At 35.4% G+C, this 17,596-nt stretch overlaps 1 protein-coding gene across 2 annotated transcripts; it reads left to right on the forward strand.

The window, feature by feature from the left end:
• Positions 1 to 7,684: 7,684 nt before the first annotated feature.
• LOC127870478 (uncharacterized PE-PGRS family protein PE_PGRS20-like) lies at positions 7,685 to 15,110 on the forward strand. Of its 2 annotated transcripts, none has more exons than XM_052413062.1 (7): positions 7,685 to 8,028; positions 10,330 to 10,650; positions 10,924 to 11,121; positions 11,773 to 11,964; positions 12,317 to 12,508; positions 13,769 to 13,969; positions 14,252 to 15,110. In XM_052413062.1, the coding sequence occupies exons 1-7, from the start codon at positions 7,956 to 7,958 to the stop codon at positions 14,311 to 14,313; spliced, it is 1,239 nt and encodes a 412-aa protein (XP_052269022.1). In that variant the 5' UTR covers positions 7,685 to 7,955; the 3' UTR covers positions 14,314 to 15,110. The 2 variants fall into 2 exon arrangements, with proteins under 2 accessions (XP_052269022.1, XP_052269023.1); XM_052413063.1 differs by having other exon boundaries at positions 10,924 to 10,959; positions 11,803 to 11,964.
• Positions 15,111 to 17,596: the final 2,486 nt, after the last annotated feature.

Raw genomic sequence — 17,596 nt, forward strand, 5'->3', positions numbered from 1 at the left:
CTGACGTTGTTATTAAATAGAAAAAAAATACACATAGAACTGAATGTAATTGATATTATTTTTGGAACTAAAAAAGGAGGCACTCATAATCAAGTGATTAATTTTATAATTATCCTTATGATATCTTACATATTCAATACCAAATCAAAAGCCGAAAAGCTAAATATTGAGACCTTTAACAATGCTCTAAGAATGAAAATTATATTTGAAAAGCAAATTGCCTTCGAAAAAGGCAAAATTGATCAACATAATAAAAAATGGCACAATTTGAAATAACTCATTAAGAATCTTGCCTACATCCCCGACACTTTAGGATTTTTCTGTTTAATCTTTCTTTTTAAACCGCTAAATGTTTCTCTGTATTTATGTCAAATTTTGTGAAATATGTCAAATATCGCGGGCCTTTTGATTTTTGTTTGATATATATTTAATTATTTTGCACTTTATTATTTTTTTATATTAAAATAATTAATCAATGTTAAAACTCTCTTATTATCAAAGCTAGCTATTCTCCTCTCCTTTTCACTCTTTAGAAAATAACATAGCATCGTCTCAATAATATTTTTCTGGTAACAATGTTAAGCAATACCATGTTCATACTTAATCAAATAAAGTGTGTGTTTTTTCTCTTAGTATATACATAAAACACGTATAAGTGCAGACATAGTCAATGCATATGATACTTAAGTATATGTAAGAGACCAAAATGTTTTGTTGCTTCATATATGTATTCATGTTGTAATAGAGATGTTTGTTGAAAATCAATATAAAAAAAACAAAGAATAATTTCAAACGAGCGAGAAACACATTCAACAAATCAAAAACTGATAAAAATAAACACCATTTCGTTAAAACGCGCACACTATACAATAAAACAAGAAAAAAAGCAAAAGCGAAATACAAAAAAGTGGAAGGAAAAAAGCTTGAAAATACCGCATCAACAAATCCAAAACACTTAATTCTGGAAATCTCTCAAACAGTGCTATAAGCAGAGCTCAAACACCAATAATAGTACAAAACTAGATGATCTATACGCACACTTCAATCAATTATTAGGTACAGATCCTACCAAAATAAACGCTAACTTAGATTTCGATGAAATAACTGACAATGAATTAGAAGGAGAATTCACTTTAGGTGAATTTAAATCAGCCGTTTTCAAGCAAAAAAATAACGAGTCATGCGGCCCTGATAATATAAGCGCAGAGATAATTAAATCGTCTTTTGACATATTAGCACCGCAATTTCTTTCAATATACAATAAGCTATTTAGAAATGCTGAATATCCTGAAAGCTGGGGACTTGGATACATAGTTCCAATATTTAAGGGTGGAAAGCCAAACGAAGCTAAAAACTACAGAGGTATAACTTTAAATAATAGTTTTGCCAAAACATATTCGCAACAACTTCTTAATCGTCTTACTAAGTGGACAAACAAACATGATAAAATTATCAACTGCCAATTCGGATATCAAAAAGGAAAAAGCACATCAGACTGCATTTGTATTATTCATGCAATAATATCAAAAGTAATTAATTCAGGTATAAAATTATACACAATTTGTATTGATTATCAACAATGTTATGATAAAATCGATCATACACTGCTATGGCAAAAATTAATGACAGAAAATATAAGCTCCAAAATGGTTAACGCCTTAAGAGCCATGTATAGTGTCGTTAAATCAATAATTAAGTTTAATCAAACATTGTCAGACCCCATCAGTATTCAACAATGCGTGAAACAAGGCGACGCCAGCTCATCTTTGTTGTTTATGATGTTCGTAAATGACATACTAGAACACATTGACACGAACATAGATGACTTATTCACCATAAACGAGTTAAAACTCTTGCTAATATTATACTCTGACGACCAAATTCTTTTCGCAACCTCACAAGTAGCGCTGCAAAAGATGTTAACCAACATAGAAACGTACTGTAACACGTGGAAATTAAAAATCAATACAGCCAAAACAAGTTTTAATTTTTGAAAAAGGAACCAGATATACTGATATCGATATTTTCCTTTACGGTGAGAAACTCGAAGTCGTAACTTCCTTCAAATATCTAGGGGTATACCTTGTAAAAAATGGCAGTTTTAACAGAACACAAAAATGTATAGCAGAACACGCTTCTAAGTCAATGCATCGATTATTCTCTATCTTCAATAAAAACGATTTCAGTGCAAAAAGCAAACTGAAACTTTTCGATATTTTAGTTGCATCATTCTTAAACTACTCTTCCGAAATATGCGGAACAACGTGAACAACCGATATGGAAGCCGTTCACACGAAGTTCCTAAGGAAAATAGTATGCGTTAATCAGTCAACTAATCTCAGCGCCCTGTACGGTGAATTAGGACGAATTCCTTTCAAAGAAATTCAAAAAATAAATATTGTCAAGTAAACTACTATCGCCAAATGAAAGCAGCGTGATACGACTTATATTCAACATGTTAAAAACGATGCAAATAACGGTAATACTTACGGTAATCAAAACTGGGCTTGGCACGTGAAAAGCATTCTGGAAAACATTGGGATGTCTGAACTATGGGTCAATCAAAACACTACTAAAGTACAGTTACAGCTTTGTAAACAAATGATAATGGATATTTATTCACAAACATGGCATAGCAAAGTGATAAATTCTCCACGTCTCTCATCGTATTGCCTATTTAAAAACCATTTTACACTCGAATCATATTAAGATAAAGTAAATGAAACAAAATTTAGAATCGCACTTAGTAGGTTCCGCTTATCATCCCATAATCTCAAAATAGAAAGGGAGCGGTATAATAATATCGAACGAGAAAATCGGAAGCGTAAATTATGCACCATGAACGTAATAGAAAATGAAAATCATTTCCTACTAGTATGTCCAATATATGCACACCTACGAAAAAAACTTATTAAGCCGCACTATTGCAGATGGCCAACAATAAATAAATTTGCAAGATTAATGTCCAGCAAAAGTAAAACTGAAATGATAAGTACTGCGAAGTTTATTTACGAGCAAATAACTTAAGACAGCATCTGGATTCGTAATTTCTATATTTAATAAGTAAGCAATAAGTAATCTTGATGTGAACAGTATAATTGAAACATAAACATGCTAGGAATGTGTACCTTGTGTGTTTTTGCCATCACTTACAAATATATAATTCTCATTTTCAAATATGAGGGCTATGAACCTGTATATGCTTTATTGATAAATAAATGTATGTTGTTGTTGTTGTATACTCACATATGTATAATAAATGCTCATTTTCATATGTGAAGGCTATAAACTTGTATAGGCTTTATTGATGAATACATGTTGTTGTTTGTTGTATTCTTGCATGTATAAAATTAATGCTCATTTTCATATGTGAGGGCTATGAACTCGTATTAGCTTCATTGATAAATTGATGTTGTTGTTGTCGTTGTATATATCTCATAACATACACAAAAATAATTGTATTATAATATGACGAAACAGTCCATTACGTAATTTACTCAAATGTTTAAAGTAATTTATTTAAAATATTCCACGTAGATGAGATTCTAAAAATCGTATTTCAGATATACCCACATATAACATTCGTATTTACAAATGTTTATTTCTCCAAATAATAGTGACCATTCTTCCAATCGTATGTCTTGTAAGTAATTAGTTAATATAAGATGTGCGGTTGCAATATCAGATGCAATTATGTATTCCCTTCATAACTAACCATGTTAACCAGTTCATAACACTATCGTCCAATTTCTATCTTCTACCATTACTTATAAATTGTATAATGCATATATAATGTAGGCTATGAGCTTGTAAAAGCTTTACTGCTGAATAAATGTTGTTGTTGTTGTTGTTGTTTTTATAAACCACCGGAAAGCATTAAATAAACCATTTGTCTTCATGTACTTTCTTACTATAATTATTATTCTGTGGAAATAATTTGGATAACAAAATATCATTCAGAAAATTTCTCAGAGCTGTATAATCATAATAGATTATGGTTTCTTATCAAGTATCAAATAAATTGATTACCACGTCCAAAACAGGATGCGAATAGGTACCTTTTTAATCAATACTCATTTCTGGATAATAGCATGTTATATTATGTAGTAGGTATTTTTACGATTTTAGTCTGCCTTTAAAAAAGAGGGTGTGTATTCTGTTCAGTTTCGGAAAGAAGTTGTATAATTGAGTCGCGTTCTGAGAAAACTGGGCATAATGCATGTGCGTAAAGTGACGTCCCAGATTGGCCTGTGCAGTCCGCACAGGCTAATCAGGGAAGACACTTTCCGCTTTTATCACATTTTTCGTTTAAATGAAGTCTCTTCTTAGCAAAAATCCAATTTAGGCGGAAAGTATCGTCCCTGATTAGCCTGTGCGGACTGCAAAGGCTAATCTGGGACGACACTTTACGCACATGCATTATGCCCAGTTTTCTCAGAACATGACTCAATTTATTAAGGTCAATTATGTATTAGCCTTGCTAATCTATTTACGATTTCCGTGGACAATGCGGCGGATTCAGAAGAACTTCGGTGAATGAACAAATAAATATATTATATATCAACCGTATTAAGACAGCATAAAAATCTTTTATTAGTACATTTTGGGCGATTGTGATCTACAACTCTGAAGAAAATAGTTAAAAAAACACAAGACACTAATGTCTGTTGTAGTTCAAGTAGTGGTTATATAGTTTCTACACCGTAATGATTAAACATGGGACGAGGTTGCGTTTCTACAACTTGTATTCGACCGGATAATGCAAGCTTTTGACAATAGTTTAAATGTTGTTGTTGTCTCTAAACCTGAAATTGTTGAGAAGTATGACAAATTAAGACAGATTATATTCAGTATCTATCTATTGTTGCGCCATTATTTTAGGAATTAACTGAAAATATAGAGACATAATATCAGTTACAGTTATCTGTATAAATTATAACATTATAGCAACATAGTAGATCGCCTTGTCTGCATCCTCGTTGTAAAGCAAAGCAGAAAGACCTCACATGGTGGTACAGCTAATTCCGTATTTGTACAAAACACACGTGTCGCTATGATATTAATTAGTAAAAACATCATTTTGAATAGAAAATTTTAATCAAATTATATCGAACAATAATCTTCTCTGGAAAAAAATCAACTATCAAATATAAATATGTAACAAGGTATTCAACTCAAAATGACTCAAAAACGGGATGCATAGCTTTGAACAGCCATAACTTCATCAATTGTGCAGCGATTTCCATGAATTCGGTCTTATTCAACGCAGACATAAATTTCAGAAAAGTTGGTTTTTCGTTATAATTTGATTATTTTAAATTCAAAATTCAAAATGATGTTTTTACTAATTTATATCATTGCCACACGATAACCACCTGTGATAATAAACACGGAACGATGGTTGTTTGTGTAGACAGAAGTTACCAAATTAAACCGACCTACTCACAAATGTCAGCGGCACAGAAGTAAAAGCATTTTAAAGGCCAATGAGCAAAGGCCCGGAATGTCGTTTTCTTCAGAGTATCTCAAATATCAGCATAGTTCTGTCCCTTATAAACAGTGTGATCGATGTTATCAAATGTATCAATATATACTTCCAGTCGGTTAGCAATACCAATTGGTCTTATATCATACAAATGTATAACAAGGTATTTAATCGCCAGTGTTTTAATATTGGTCCCAGTATATGAAGGATACAACAGCAAGCTTTAATTCAAGTTTTACGATTATATTAATAGTGTGCGCTCAACTTTGTGAGTATGAACTAGCCAAGTTGTGAATACAAAATTACCCGGTACTCAATATTCAGTATGGGATAGTTTTTAATTGAAAAATGTTGGCAAATCCAATTAGCATTTATATATGCAGACTAAGTATGAAACTGTTTCCAACTTGAGCTCAGTGGTAGTATACGCATGCGTAACAGTGTTTTACGATGAGTTCTCAGTGGTAGTATACGCATGCGTAACAGTGTTTTACGATGAGTTCTCAGTGGTAGTATACGCATGCGTAACAGTGTTTTACGATGAGTTCTCAGTGGTAGTATACGCATGCGTAACAGTGTTTTACGATGAGTTCTCAGTGGTAGTATACGCATGCGTAACAGTGTTTTACGATGAGTTCTCAGTGGTAGTATACGCATGCGTAACACTTTTGCATGGTGAGTTCTAAGTGGTAGTATACGCATGCGTAACACATTTTTACGGTGAGTTCTATATTGTTAATTATGTGTATGCTTATTACTTATTATTATTGCTTAATTTAAACAATTGTGCCAAGTTTAATCAATGAAAAGTTTGAAACCGTTTTGGTAACTTTATACGATTTCAATTCTTATTGCATGAACTACATTTATAAAGTTTCTCAATGCGAGTGGCGCCCAATGTCCCCGCTGCATAAATTATCGTTAATAATCTACACAAAAAATGAACATATAAAGCGACTACAACAAATCTTTGCTGAATAGACAAATTGGAATGATGTTATAACTTAAACGTCAAAATTAGACGTTTCTGCACACGACCGTTCATTCTAAAATGTATTTCAAACACGACATACGTTTCATTTACGAGCTTAACCTTGTCTGCGAGAGTACTTTCACACGCTATGTCATTCATACGCAGCATGCATGCGTGTCTAAATTATCAATAAAATAATTTCATGCTGAATATAGACGAGCATTTTATAAATGTGTACAAAAATAAACAAATCGCGTTAAATTGGTCGCCTTGTCAAAACTGATCATGAAAATATTTGATTTACTAAGTATTTGTGCCAAATTAGCACGAACGTTATTGATAATTTGTCAAACATGAGCGCTGTCAATACAGACTTATGTGGTTTTCAAACCTCATAAATCTTAAGAAATTGACGCCATTTTCAAGCGTTATGGAAATTTAATGTCAGATTTGTTTTTATGATAAATTGATTTCCTATGTTCAGTACATGAAATGCCGAATAAGCTTCAACATTACCGGTAAATTGGCCTATAATATTCTAATTTGTTTAACAACCTAACTCTATAAACATTTTGTTGCATTCTCAATTAATTTTTGGAAACCATGTAAAAACCTTTCACCGCAGCATGTCAAGAATAACATATTAAGTGACAAATATATGAAAAGCTGTGTACTTATTTTCACCGATGTAAAGCAATTATGTTTCAGCAATGTACCTACAGCATTTTACACAAACCACATTGTGTGTCTTAAACCATATCACTCTAAAGGGGCCTTATCACAGATTTTAATATGTATTGGAGTTTGTCATTTAATAAAGAAAAAAGTAACCCTCAACTGGACTCCAACCACTGACCCCTAGAGTAGGTCTATCGCTTAGACCACTCGGCCATCCGTGCTCATACAATGAGTGATAACTTTTATATAAGTAGTCGTCGTAGTGTTACAAAATATAACGACACCAACAGAACTCTCCAAATTATTCAATCTTTTCGCGTTGCAACGCCTTATAATTTTCAGGTTTTAAATCGTCAAAAGGTGCATATGATGTTTATTTAATAGCATGGTAAATGTTCAATATTACTGTTTCCTCACAAATATCATAACTTCAACGAAAATTTGCAAATCTGAAACTTTTTTTTTAAATTTTGTCAATTTTCCGAAACGTGAAAATGCCCCTTTAAATTCTTCACACAACACATCTCGCGTGAGTCAGTGTTTGAAAATATCTCATGATCATGTCAGCATTGACGCAACTCTCAGGTCTTCATGATTTCTTCCGTTGACAAGGCAACATGACTTAAGAGTTGGCGTGGAAATAATGCACGCGCCTTAAAACCGGAACAGTATTTAAACATAAACAGTATTCGAACAGAAAACATCGGAAATTACTTTATCAAAGTAATAGTTCAAGATAGAAGATACAGTTTGAAGAAAATACATCAAACAAAAACAAATAGATAATTGAAAAAAACTAAAAACATAAAGTATATCACAATGATGACTTTTTTACATTGTGGGATTATTTTGTCGTGTGTTTTCGCGATTCTGGTCAAAGGACAACAATACAGTAAGTTAATTTTATATGATATAGACACATACAACTCATATCAGTGAAATTTTGTGCTATGTGCTAAATTACAAATATAGTATATAACCGACATTTTTCTTTATAAAAATGCAAGAAATATCAGTTTCTCTCCGTGAATATTGTGATCATATGAGTAAGTACATTTACAGCTCAAAATTCTTTGCAAGGCAAAAATCGTGTAACATTTAAAACGCACTTTCCGTCTATGATATCGTGTTTTATACATTATATAAACCATTAATAACTCAATTTATATTACAATCGACGTAATAAAATACAGTACGCCACCAACTTTTCAAAAAACAAACGCAGAGCAGATGTTTGGAGAATGGTTGTCTATACAAAAGGAAAGAAAATACTGCACTACACTAAATCTGCCTCCCCCAGCAACAATCGGCAGACTGATCAGAAGTCAAAGTAGAAATCGCTATGTACATATTACAGCAAATTAACTCGCTAATTTTAACGAGTTTAAACTGTGTTTAATACAGTCGATTGGTGTATAGCGGATCTTAGTGAGTAACGGATAGGTTAAACGTTGTTTGCAAAATACTTTTATTTTTGTTAAGATTTATAGTTTTCTATGAATTGCATACACAAAGCCTATCATTGTTAAGTCGATTCATGTTTTTGTTGACGTGTGTCTATGTTTACAACTGTTCCGTTTATCGAAAGCAAAACAAGGTCACGTAATGTACGCACCGTTTTTGTGACGACAGGAAAAGCGCAGACGTATGGTTTCTTTAATTTTGCAGATTTTGTTTGGTAAACATAATGTTCATTGATGTAATATTTTAGTATTATGTGTCCTTTAAAAAAGTAATAATGCTCAGAAACCAAATTGATGCGTACCATATTAAATAGGCATGAAAGCTGCAACTCGGGATTTAGTGAATAACTGACATGTGGTGACCCATATTCAGGAATGTGGGGATTGTCTCAAAATAAATATAAACTCAATTAAGTTGTCCAATACACAAGTGGTTAGCGTGTGGCTATGATATTTATTAGTGAAAACATCATTTTTAATTAAAATTAATCAAATTATAACGAAAAAATCGATTACTCTGAAAACATATTTTTCACTATCAAATATATATATATATATATATATATATATATATATATATATATATATATATATATATATATATATATATATATATATATATATATATATAACAAGGTATTCAACTAAAAATGACCCGAATATAGGGTGCATCGCTTTGAACAGCCATTACTTCATCAATTACAATGAATTTCCTTTCTGGAAATGTACATATATTGCAATTATTTGTTACAAATACTGTGTCAAATTTCAAGAAATAACCCGATACACATGTAATCCGATAAAGACCTAAGCGATCCGGTAATGACTGAATCAGTGTGCCATAATATTTGCGCTGTAAACAAATAAAAAAAAATCGGAAATTTAAAACCGCTGGCATGTTTCAATAGGAAAGACATGTGTCTATCTAGGTTTAATGGTTTAATTACTGAATGCATGCAGGTGTTTACGTTGAAATGAGACTCGAAGTCCTTAGCTATCCGTTATACACCAACCGACTGTAATAAATGATAATATAAACATAAAAAACGTTTAAGTGAGGTGTACGCTGTATGATGAAGGCAGTTAGTAGACTAACATTTTAGGTGCTCCATTAGTGGGCGATTATTAGCACAAACACCATATAAAGGAATTGTAAAAGTTTGCTTTTCCTTTTCAAACGGTCTAAATCGGCAGCTTTGGCGTGCACATTGGTTATAGATGACGTCATAGCTGACCAATGAAAATACGCATCAATTCAGCCACTATGAATTTTTTTTGGCAAATTAGCGTCAAAGATATCGCGTGCTTACGTCCGAGCGATCGAGTGCGCATGTCATAGAAATCCTAGCGCATGTAATAGCGTGGGTACGCAGCGATAATAATTCGTCCCATTGGTGCAAAAAGGTACCATGTGCCTTTTTATTTCAACGTCATATGGTACCTTTTTGCAACCATGTGGCGAAATGTTGCATGCGAACGAAGCTTGACCACGAGCTTGGGGCTGTATATCTTGTTGGTCTAAAGTCTAAGTCTGCTAGTTCATGTGTAAATAGGGGACCGGTCTTCACAGTGCGTGTTTTTAAAATATCAAAACTTGAAACGCTTGAATAATTAGCCAATCGGTATTATGTTTAATTAAGCCTGTCTGTTGTGGCAACGTTTCGTCTGCGAACCAATATAGAAATTCGAACAAAATGGTATGCGTGATGTTTCATAAACGTCTCTTGTAGACATGGACCCCAACCTTGTCGCTAATATGATGGCCGGTCACATGCGCACGGCACAGGAAACAGCGGAATGGCGCGCCAGAGGCTTCAACTCGGACCAGATCGACGACATTATGGCAGAACCGCCGCACATGCGCCCGATGGAGGCGGCTCGGCAGTCTGCACAGAGCACGTTCATGTCGGCGATGCTTGGAGGAGCAGCTCATGCCGGAAATGTCGCCTATGGAGGTGCAGCTGGGGCGGATCCAAACCGGCATGGTACAGCAGGAGCGCAGGGAGGCGCGTATGCAGCCGGACTGGCCGCCGGAATGATGAACCCTATAGGTAAGTACAAGATGAGCGCGCTGTTGTTCGAACCGTTATTGAAACATTCCGGGGGAAGCATTGGGAATAGTCTGCATTGGGAATAGTCTAATCAGAGAGAAGCGTGTACATTTATGTTGGAATCCGTTTTGAATTGTGTTTGTGGTGGTTGATGATCGTTATTGATAATGATGTTGTGGTTGTTACGTTAAACTAAAAATAATAATAAAATAATAATAAAAACAGTTGTACATGAGGAATCTTCTTCTAGAATTAAAACTCTGTACGTCACAGGAAACGGTGCCAATGGCGGTTTCTCTAACGGTGCAGGTGCCAACACTCATGCCGGAAGTGTCGCCCCGGGAGGCGAAATGGGGGCGTGGCTAGGAATGAATCTGTTTGGAGGGTCAGGGGCTACTGGAGGAGCGGATACAGCCGGACTGGCCGCGGGAATGACGAGTCATATGGAACCCGGACGCCATTTTGTACCAGGTGAGCGCTTGGTGGTCACATGATGATGATGATGATGATGATGATGATGATGATGATGATGATGATGATGGTGATTTACGGCGCAGGCGGAAGTACCAGTGGCGCTGTCCCTAACGGTGCTGGTGCCATCGCTAAGTCCGGAAGTGGCGAAAAGGGAAGTGCAGCGGGGGCGGTGCATGACCTGCTTGGAGGGTCAGGGGCTACGGGACACGCTTATGCAACCGTAATGGCCGCGGGAATGATGAACGCTATGGGATCCGGAAGTTCGTTTGCAACAGGTTATGATAAACATGTTGCTTAAAAAACAGCATGCGAAAAATTGATGGGCTTAATATTGAGCCTACCGCAACAATGAATCCTCTAGCCTAGCTGTTGTGGAAAATCCAGAAATATAGAGAATACATTGTTGGTGCCGAGGTAGAGGAAGTTTATCCGGTTAGGCAAAGGAAAAAGGAAATAGGACGAGCTTTATAGATGCCGAACCGGATAAACTTTCTCCATCTCGGCACCAACCATGTTCTCGATTTGATCGAATCTAAAGGTTAGTACCAGGTGAGCGAGCGGTACACCTTAAAATAATAATTAAATTAAATAAAAAAACAGTTGTAAATGATGAATCTCCTTCTACAATAAAAACTCTGTACGTCACAGGAAACAGTGGCGGTCTCTCTAACGGTGCAGGTACCAACACTCATGCCGGAAGTGTCGCCCCGGGAGGCGACATGGGGGCGTGGCTAGGAATGAATCCGTTTGGAGGGCCAGGGGCTACGGGAGGCGCGGATACAGCCGGACTGGCCGCGGGAATGATGAGCCATATGGAACCCGAACGTCATTTTGTACCAGGTGAGCGCATGATGATGATGACGATGATGACGATGATGATGATGACGATGATGATGATGACGATGATGATGATGATGATGATGATGATGACGATGATGATGATGATGATGATGATGATGATGATGATGATGATGACGATGACGATGATGACGATGGTGATGATGATGATGATGATGATGATGATGATGATGATGATGATGATGATGATGATGATGATAATAATGATGATGATGATGATGATGATGATGATGATGACGTATTTAAACGGTAATAATAGATCAATTGTAAAGGAGCTAACTGCGTCCTTAAGATATTCTGATATACATGTAACTAAAAACTCTTTACGGCGCAGGCGGAAGTACCAGTGGCGCTCTCTCTAACGGTGCTGGTGCCGTCGTTCAGTCCGGAAGTGGCGCCCAGGGAAGTCCAGCGGGGGCAGGGCATGACCTGCTGGGAGGGATAGGGGCTACGGGACGCGCTGATTCAACCGTACTGGCAGCGGGTATGATGAACCCTACGGGATCTGGAAGTTCGTTTTTACCAGGTAATGATAAACATGTTGCTTAAATTGATAGTATGCGCATTTTCACTGTTGAATTGAGATGAAAAGAATTAACAGGTCAAAAGAGTTAGTTAAAATGTGGCAACTGACCAATTATTTACAACTCATCTTGCTACCAGTTGTTTATAAAAATATATATATTATATTCGATATTTTACATGACTGTCCCAGTCCTGTAAGCCGAACTGTCTTTTTATTAGGATCGGAGTTAGTGTTCGTGTGTCGTATGAACGAATCTGCACTAAAACTAAATTTAGATTCACATTGACATCGAATCATTTCTGCCGTCAGTTGTCAAAACGAACGTAAAGTGGGGAGCGGACGACGTCGAGTGCATTTATATTTTTTTCGCACTATTTCTTTACTCGCAAAAAGATACTAGTGGCTTAAAACTTAACTTGCAATCAGTATTTTTCACTCGCATTTTGCGAGTGTGCGAGTGTTAATTTCGAGCCCTGAAGACGCGTATGAATACAGTTTATGTAAATTAACGTGTAAACATTCGAACCGGGAAAACACAGGTTTCCGACACGCCTACCTTAATGCCATCGTTAATCCAATTTTTATAACAATTAAGTTGACAACTTTAATCCGATGTTTATAACAAAAACGTGTAAACGATATGCACTTCCACTTCTATCTTCCATGTCTTTATCGAAACTTAGTTTAAACCACACTATTTTATTTTATTCCTATCGAAATATACATTTATGCATGATAAACACACACTCCAAAATACGTTTTTAACACATCTAGTTTACTTTTAAAAAACACCACGTCCGACATGTCCTTACAGAGTTTAGATTAAACTTTTGTGTTTTGTCTCAGAAATGACGTCACACGATGTACTACGTAATATATTTCGTAATATAAAATATTTCTATTTTCGGTGCGTGTAATGTGACGTCATTAAATGGGTTGAAGTAGTCCGGCTAGTATGGTAATACGGAATTGGAAACAGCGAGTAGCGTAAAACGGGATTTTTTATTTCAACGATTGATACAACCTGTATTTTGTTAAAAGCATTAATTAGGTATATAATAAAAATATATACTTCGAAGTGAATTCCATATTTGTACGTCGAAGTACAATGTTTGTACTTCGACGTACATATTGTGCGTCGAAGTACATTACTCTTATTACGTAGTAGGTTGTGTCGACTTTCGACCCAAATGGTACGCCATAAGAAACAGAATAAATTAACAAGTGGTATGCATGACGTTTCATAATTCTCTCCTGCAGGCATGGACGCTAACCTTATGGCCACTATGATGGCCGGTCACATGCGCACGGCACAGGAAACAGCGGAATGGCGCGCCAGAGGCTTCAACTCGGACCAGATCGACGACATTATGGCAGAACCGCCGCACATGCGCCCGATGGAGGCGGCTCGGCAGTCTGCACAGAGCACGTTCATGTCGGCGATGCTTGGTGGAACAGTGGGTAAGTGATGTTGGAATCTGTTGTGAATTGTGTTGGTTGCGGTTGATTATGATGTTAATTATAATGATATTGTTGTTGTAATATTAGAATAATGATGTCATTATGATACTGACGACGACGACAAGGAACACAACGACGACAACGATGATGATGATGATGATGATGATGTTGATGATGATGATGATGATGATGATGATGATGATGATGATGATGATGATGATGACGATGATGACGATGACCACGAATTATAGAAATTAAACCAAAATGTGTTTTTTGTTTAAGGCGCTCAGAACGCAGGACCCGGCGGACTTAATATGTATCAACCCAACCCACAGCAAGGCTGATAAAAACAATACAGTTACCAGACCCAAAAAGGGCTTGTCGACTTATAAATTTTAATTTCGTATTTATGTCTGAATGATTTTAAGCCTTAAACCGAGACCAAATTACATTGGAAATGTTTATTTTGAAAACATGAACAGTTTAAAGCAAGCACACATTTGTAAAACATCTGAAAGTGTCGAAGGGTCCCCATAAATACAAGGGTATTTTGCTTTTTTAAAATGAAAGTGAATGTTTCATATTTACCTTAAAGGGATCTTTTCACGGTTTGGTAAATTGACAACATCGAAAAAAGTTGTTTTAGATTCGCAAATGTTCGGTTTAGTTATGATATTTGTGAGGAAACAGTTTTACTGAACATTTACCATGGTCTAATATAGCCATTATATGCATCTTTTGACGATTTAAAAACCTAAAAAATTATCAAGCGTTGCTACGCGCAACGATTGAATAATTTGGAGAGTTCTGTTGTTGTCGTTTAAATTTGTAAAACTACGAAGATGGCTTGTATAAGGTATAAAATACGCATCTTATGTATGCTTGGCAGGATAGCTCAGTTGGTTAATGCGTTTTTACTTTTTACTTATCATGTTTTGAAGTTTGTCATTAAATGCTTTATATTGATAAATGTAAACATTAAAGTTTAAAAGCTCCAGTAAAAAATCGAAAATAAAATTTAAAAAAGAAAAAAAGGTAGCCCGCAGCAGGGCTCGAACCAGTGACCCCCGGAATCCTGAAGTAAAAACGCAATAGTCAACTGAGCTATCCTGCCAAGCATACATAATATGCGTATTTTATACCTTATATAAGCCATCTTCGTAGTTTTACAAATTTAAACAACAACAAAACTCTCCAAATTATTCAATTGTTTCGCGTTGCAACGCTTTATAATTTTTAGGTTTTTAAATCGTCAAAAGATGCATACAATGGCTATATTAGACCATGGCAAATGTTCAGTAAAACTGTTTCCTCACAAATATCATAACTAAACCGAAAATTTGCGAATCTGAAACAACTTTTTTCAATGTTGTCAATTTACCAAACCGTGAAAAGATCCCTTTACCCCCCCCCCCCCCCCCCCCCCCTCCTTACAGAGCAAAACCCATCTGAATAATAAAATAAATAGTTTCTAATATTTTACTCATTTTAACATTTATTTTTCATCATAGTGTGAAACAGAAAGAGAGAGAAAAAAATGACTAAACAATTACAAAATTAATAAAATTACACTATTTGAAAAAAAAGATCAACACGGACATAAATTATAAGACCTTTTACGACTTGAAGGCGCTTGTAAATGTATACAATGTATTCAACATCTGAATGAGTGAATAAGTGTTTTGTGATTTTCACTCTTGTGTAAAACGTTTTCCCACTAAAACCTTGTCTGAGCAATTGTACTCAATGACCTTATGAATGATTATTCATGCTATACCACAGCGGTTTCATATAATCTAATATAATCATATTTGCAGTCTGACTGGTACATCGAGTATTATTTTCCTGACCCCGCCTTGTTCACTATCCATAATACGAAAACCCTATTTTTCGACGTAGCTGTTTTACGTCACTTTTGACCTTAAATGACCTTCATTCATGATAGGTCCGAAATGAATAAACCCGAATTGTGCATTGGCTAATAATACAAAAATCACCGTAAACATTGGTAGTCTGGTTCCCAGACTAAAACATTGGATGCATATCATTTGAACTGAAATATGAATATATTGTAAATTACATGTAAATTACAATAAATTAAAAACTGTCATGATACAAAACATCCTCTAAACACTACATCGAAACGTTTCTCCTTAGTTTGCGTAGCAGTATAGCATTAATCACATGTCTCTACAATTAAAATTATCTATTATGTACATGCCGTAGCGGCCACACTAATCACTACAAAAACAGGCTAGATTGCACTTTACCGGTACGCAGTTGTTTACCACTATCGACAAAGCGGGGGTTTGGGGCGGTAGCCCGCGATACTAAGGAAATATATGGGTGTTGGAAATATATCTGTTTTTGATTTATTATATCACTATGATGCTTGCAATATTGCGTCTTTTATGTTTACATTCTACTAACATCTGTACACATTATAACACAGTATCTTGTATTTCATTCCAACATTATGTTCATAGTATTTCAGTGGCGAATATGTTTTTTTTTCCTATTGAAACTAATGCATTACTCGTTCAATTATAGAAACCTAGTCATAACAATACTTATTGACAATAAAACATACAATTTCATCTCTTCTTGTTCTTCATTTTTATTTGTTAATGCATTAAAATATATTATCTTATTATCACTCACTACCTTCAATAAAATACATGGTCGATTCATTCCATCTCCTTTCACTGGTCGCAAACATTGCAACATCAACGCCGTATATCTTTTTAAAGATATTTCTTGTTAAAACTGCGATACAGAAAAATGCCCCAACATTCATGCTCCCCGAAGAATACTTAATACTGACTACGCAGCAACTGGATTCAAGTAACTAAGCAGAAACCGTTTTTATTTTATGTGTAGTGACAGCGACATTGAAGTGACTGGTCTGTCATGTTAAGTCTGCATATATGCAACATATACAAATATCTGTCCTATACCTCCATCCAAACTATAATAAGGCGCCATAAACCATTCTTCTTTTTTTAGAAACAGTGACTTTAACCTTTACCTGACAGGCCAAAGACAATTTCCGAAGTTTCAGTGTAATACATCTTTCCAAACTGAAGCTGATGCCATTTTACTGTTTTGTAACTGTTACCTTGATCGCCATCAAACACGCCCCAAATACAAGTTAAAGTCTGGAACCTGGAATAAAGTGCATATTCCTCATATGACCTCCATGCACATACCGAGTATTATCAAACTAGTTAAGTATTTTAACGCTATTTCAGAATCCAGATTGTTAGGGGAAGAAAGACTGACGGACCATGGGGTAAACATATGGTCCCTTCCGGTAAAATAAACACAGTTTTATTACTTTAATGCTTTATTAGTAAATCAATATATTCTCTGGACAAGAAATGCAACGTCCAGACGGCCAAACTGATACCAGTAAAATCCGCCATCCTTAGTTACATGTTCGTAGTGCGGAGAAGGGGAGGGGATAAAAACATTCCTCAAGGTTGTAAGAGATATGGACCGGATACAAAAAATGCTACGGACGGACGAAGGGTAATTTTTGAAATCTCATTCCGCTACGCAGGGAGAGAATATTGCCATTATACAGGCAGCATCATAACACGAGAAACATAAGAATATTAAAGGGAC

The sequence above is a fragment of the Dreissena polymorpha genome, chromosome 2, assembly GCF_020536995.1.
Source record: "Dreissena polymorpha isolate Duluth1 chromosome 2, UMN_Dpol_1.0, whole genome shotgun sequence".
In the NCBI taxonomy this organism is placed as follows: domain Eukaryota; kingdom Metazoa; phylum Mollusca; class Bivalvia; order Myida; family Dreissenidae; genus Dreissena; species Dreissena polymorpha.

Bases quoted from the DNA above. Each gene is read 5' to 3' on its own strand.
- LOC127870478 (XM_052413062.1), top strand. From the start codon at position 7,956: ATGATGACTTTTTTACATTGTGGGATTATTTTGTCGTGTGTTTTCGCG. The intron at 10,651-10,923 runs GTAAGTACAAGA...TGTACGTCACAG, and splicing joins CGGAATGATGAACCCTATAG to GAAACGGTGCCAATGGCGGT. The intron at 12,509-13,768 runs GTAATGATAAAC...TCTCTCCTGCAG, and splicing joins TGGAAGTTCGTTTTTACCAG to GCATGGACGCTAACCTTATG.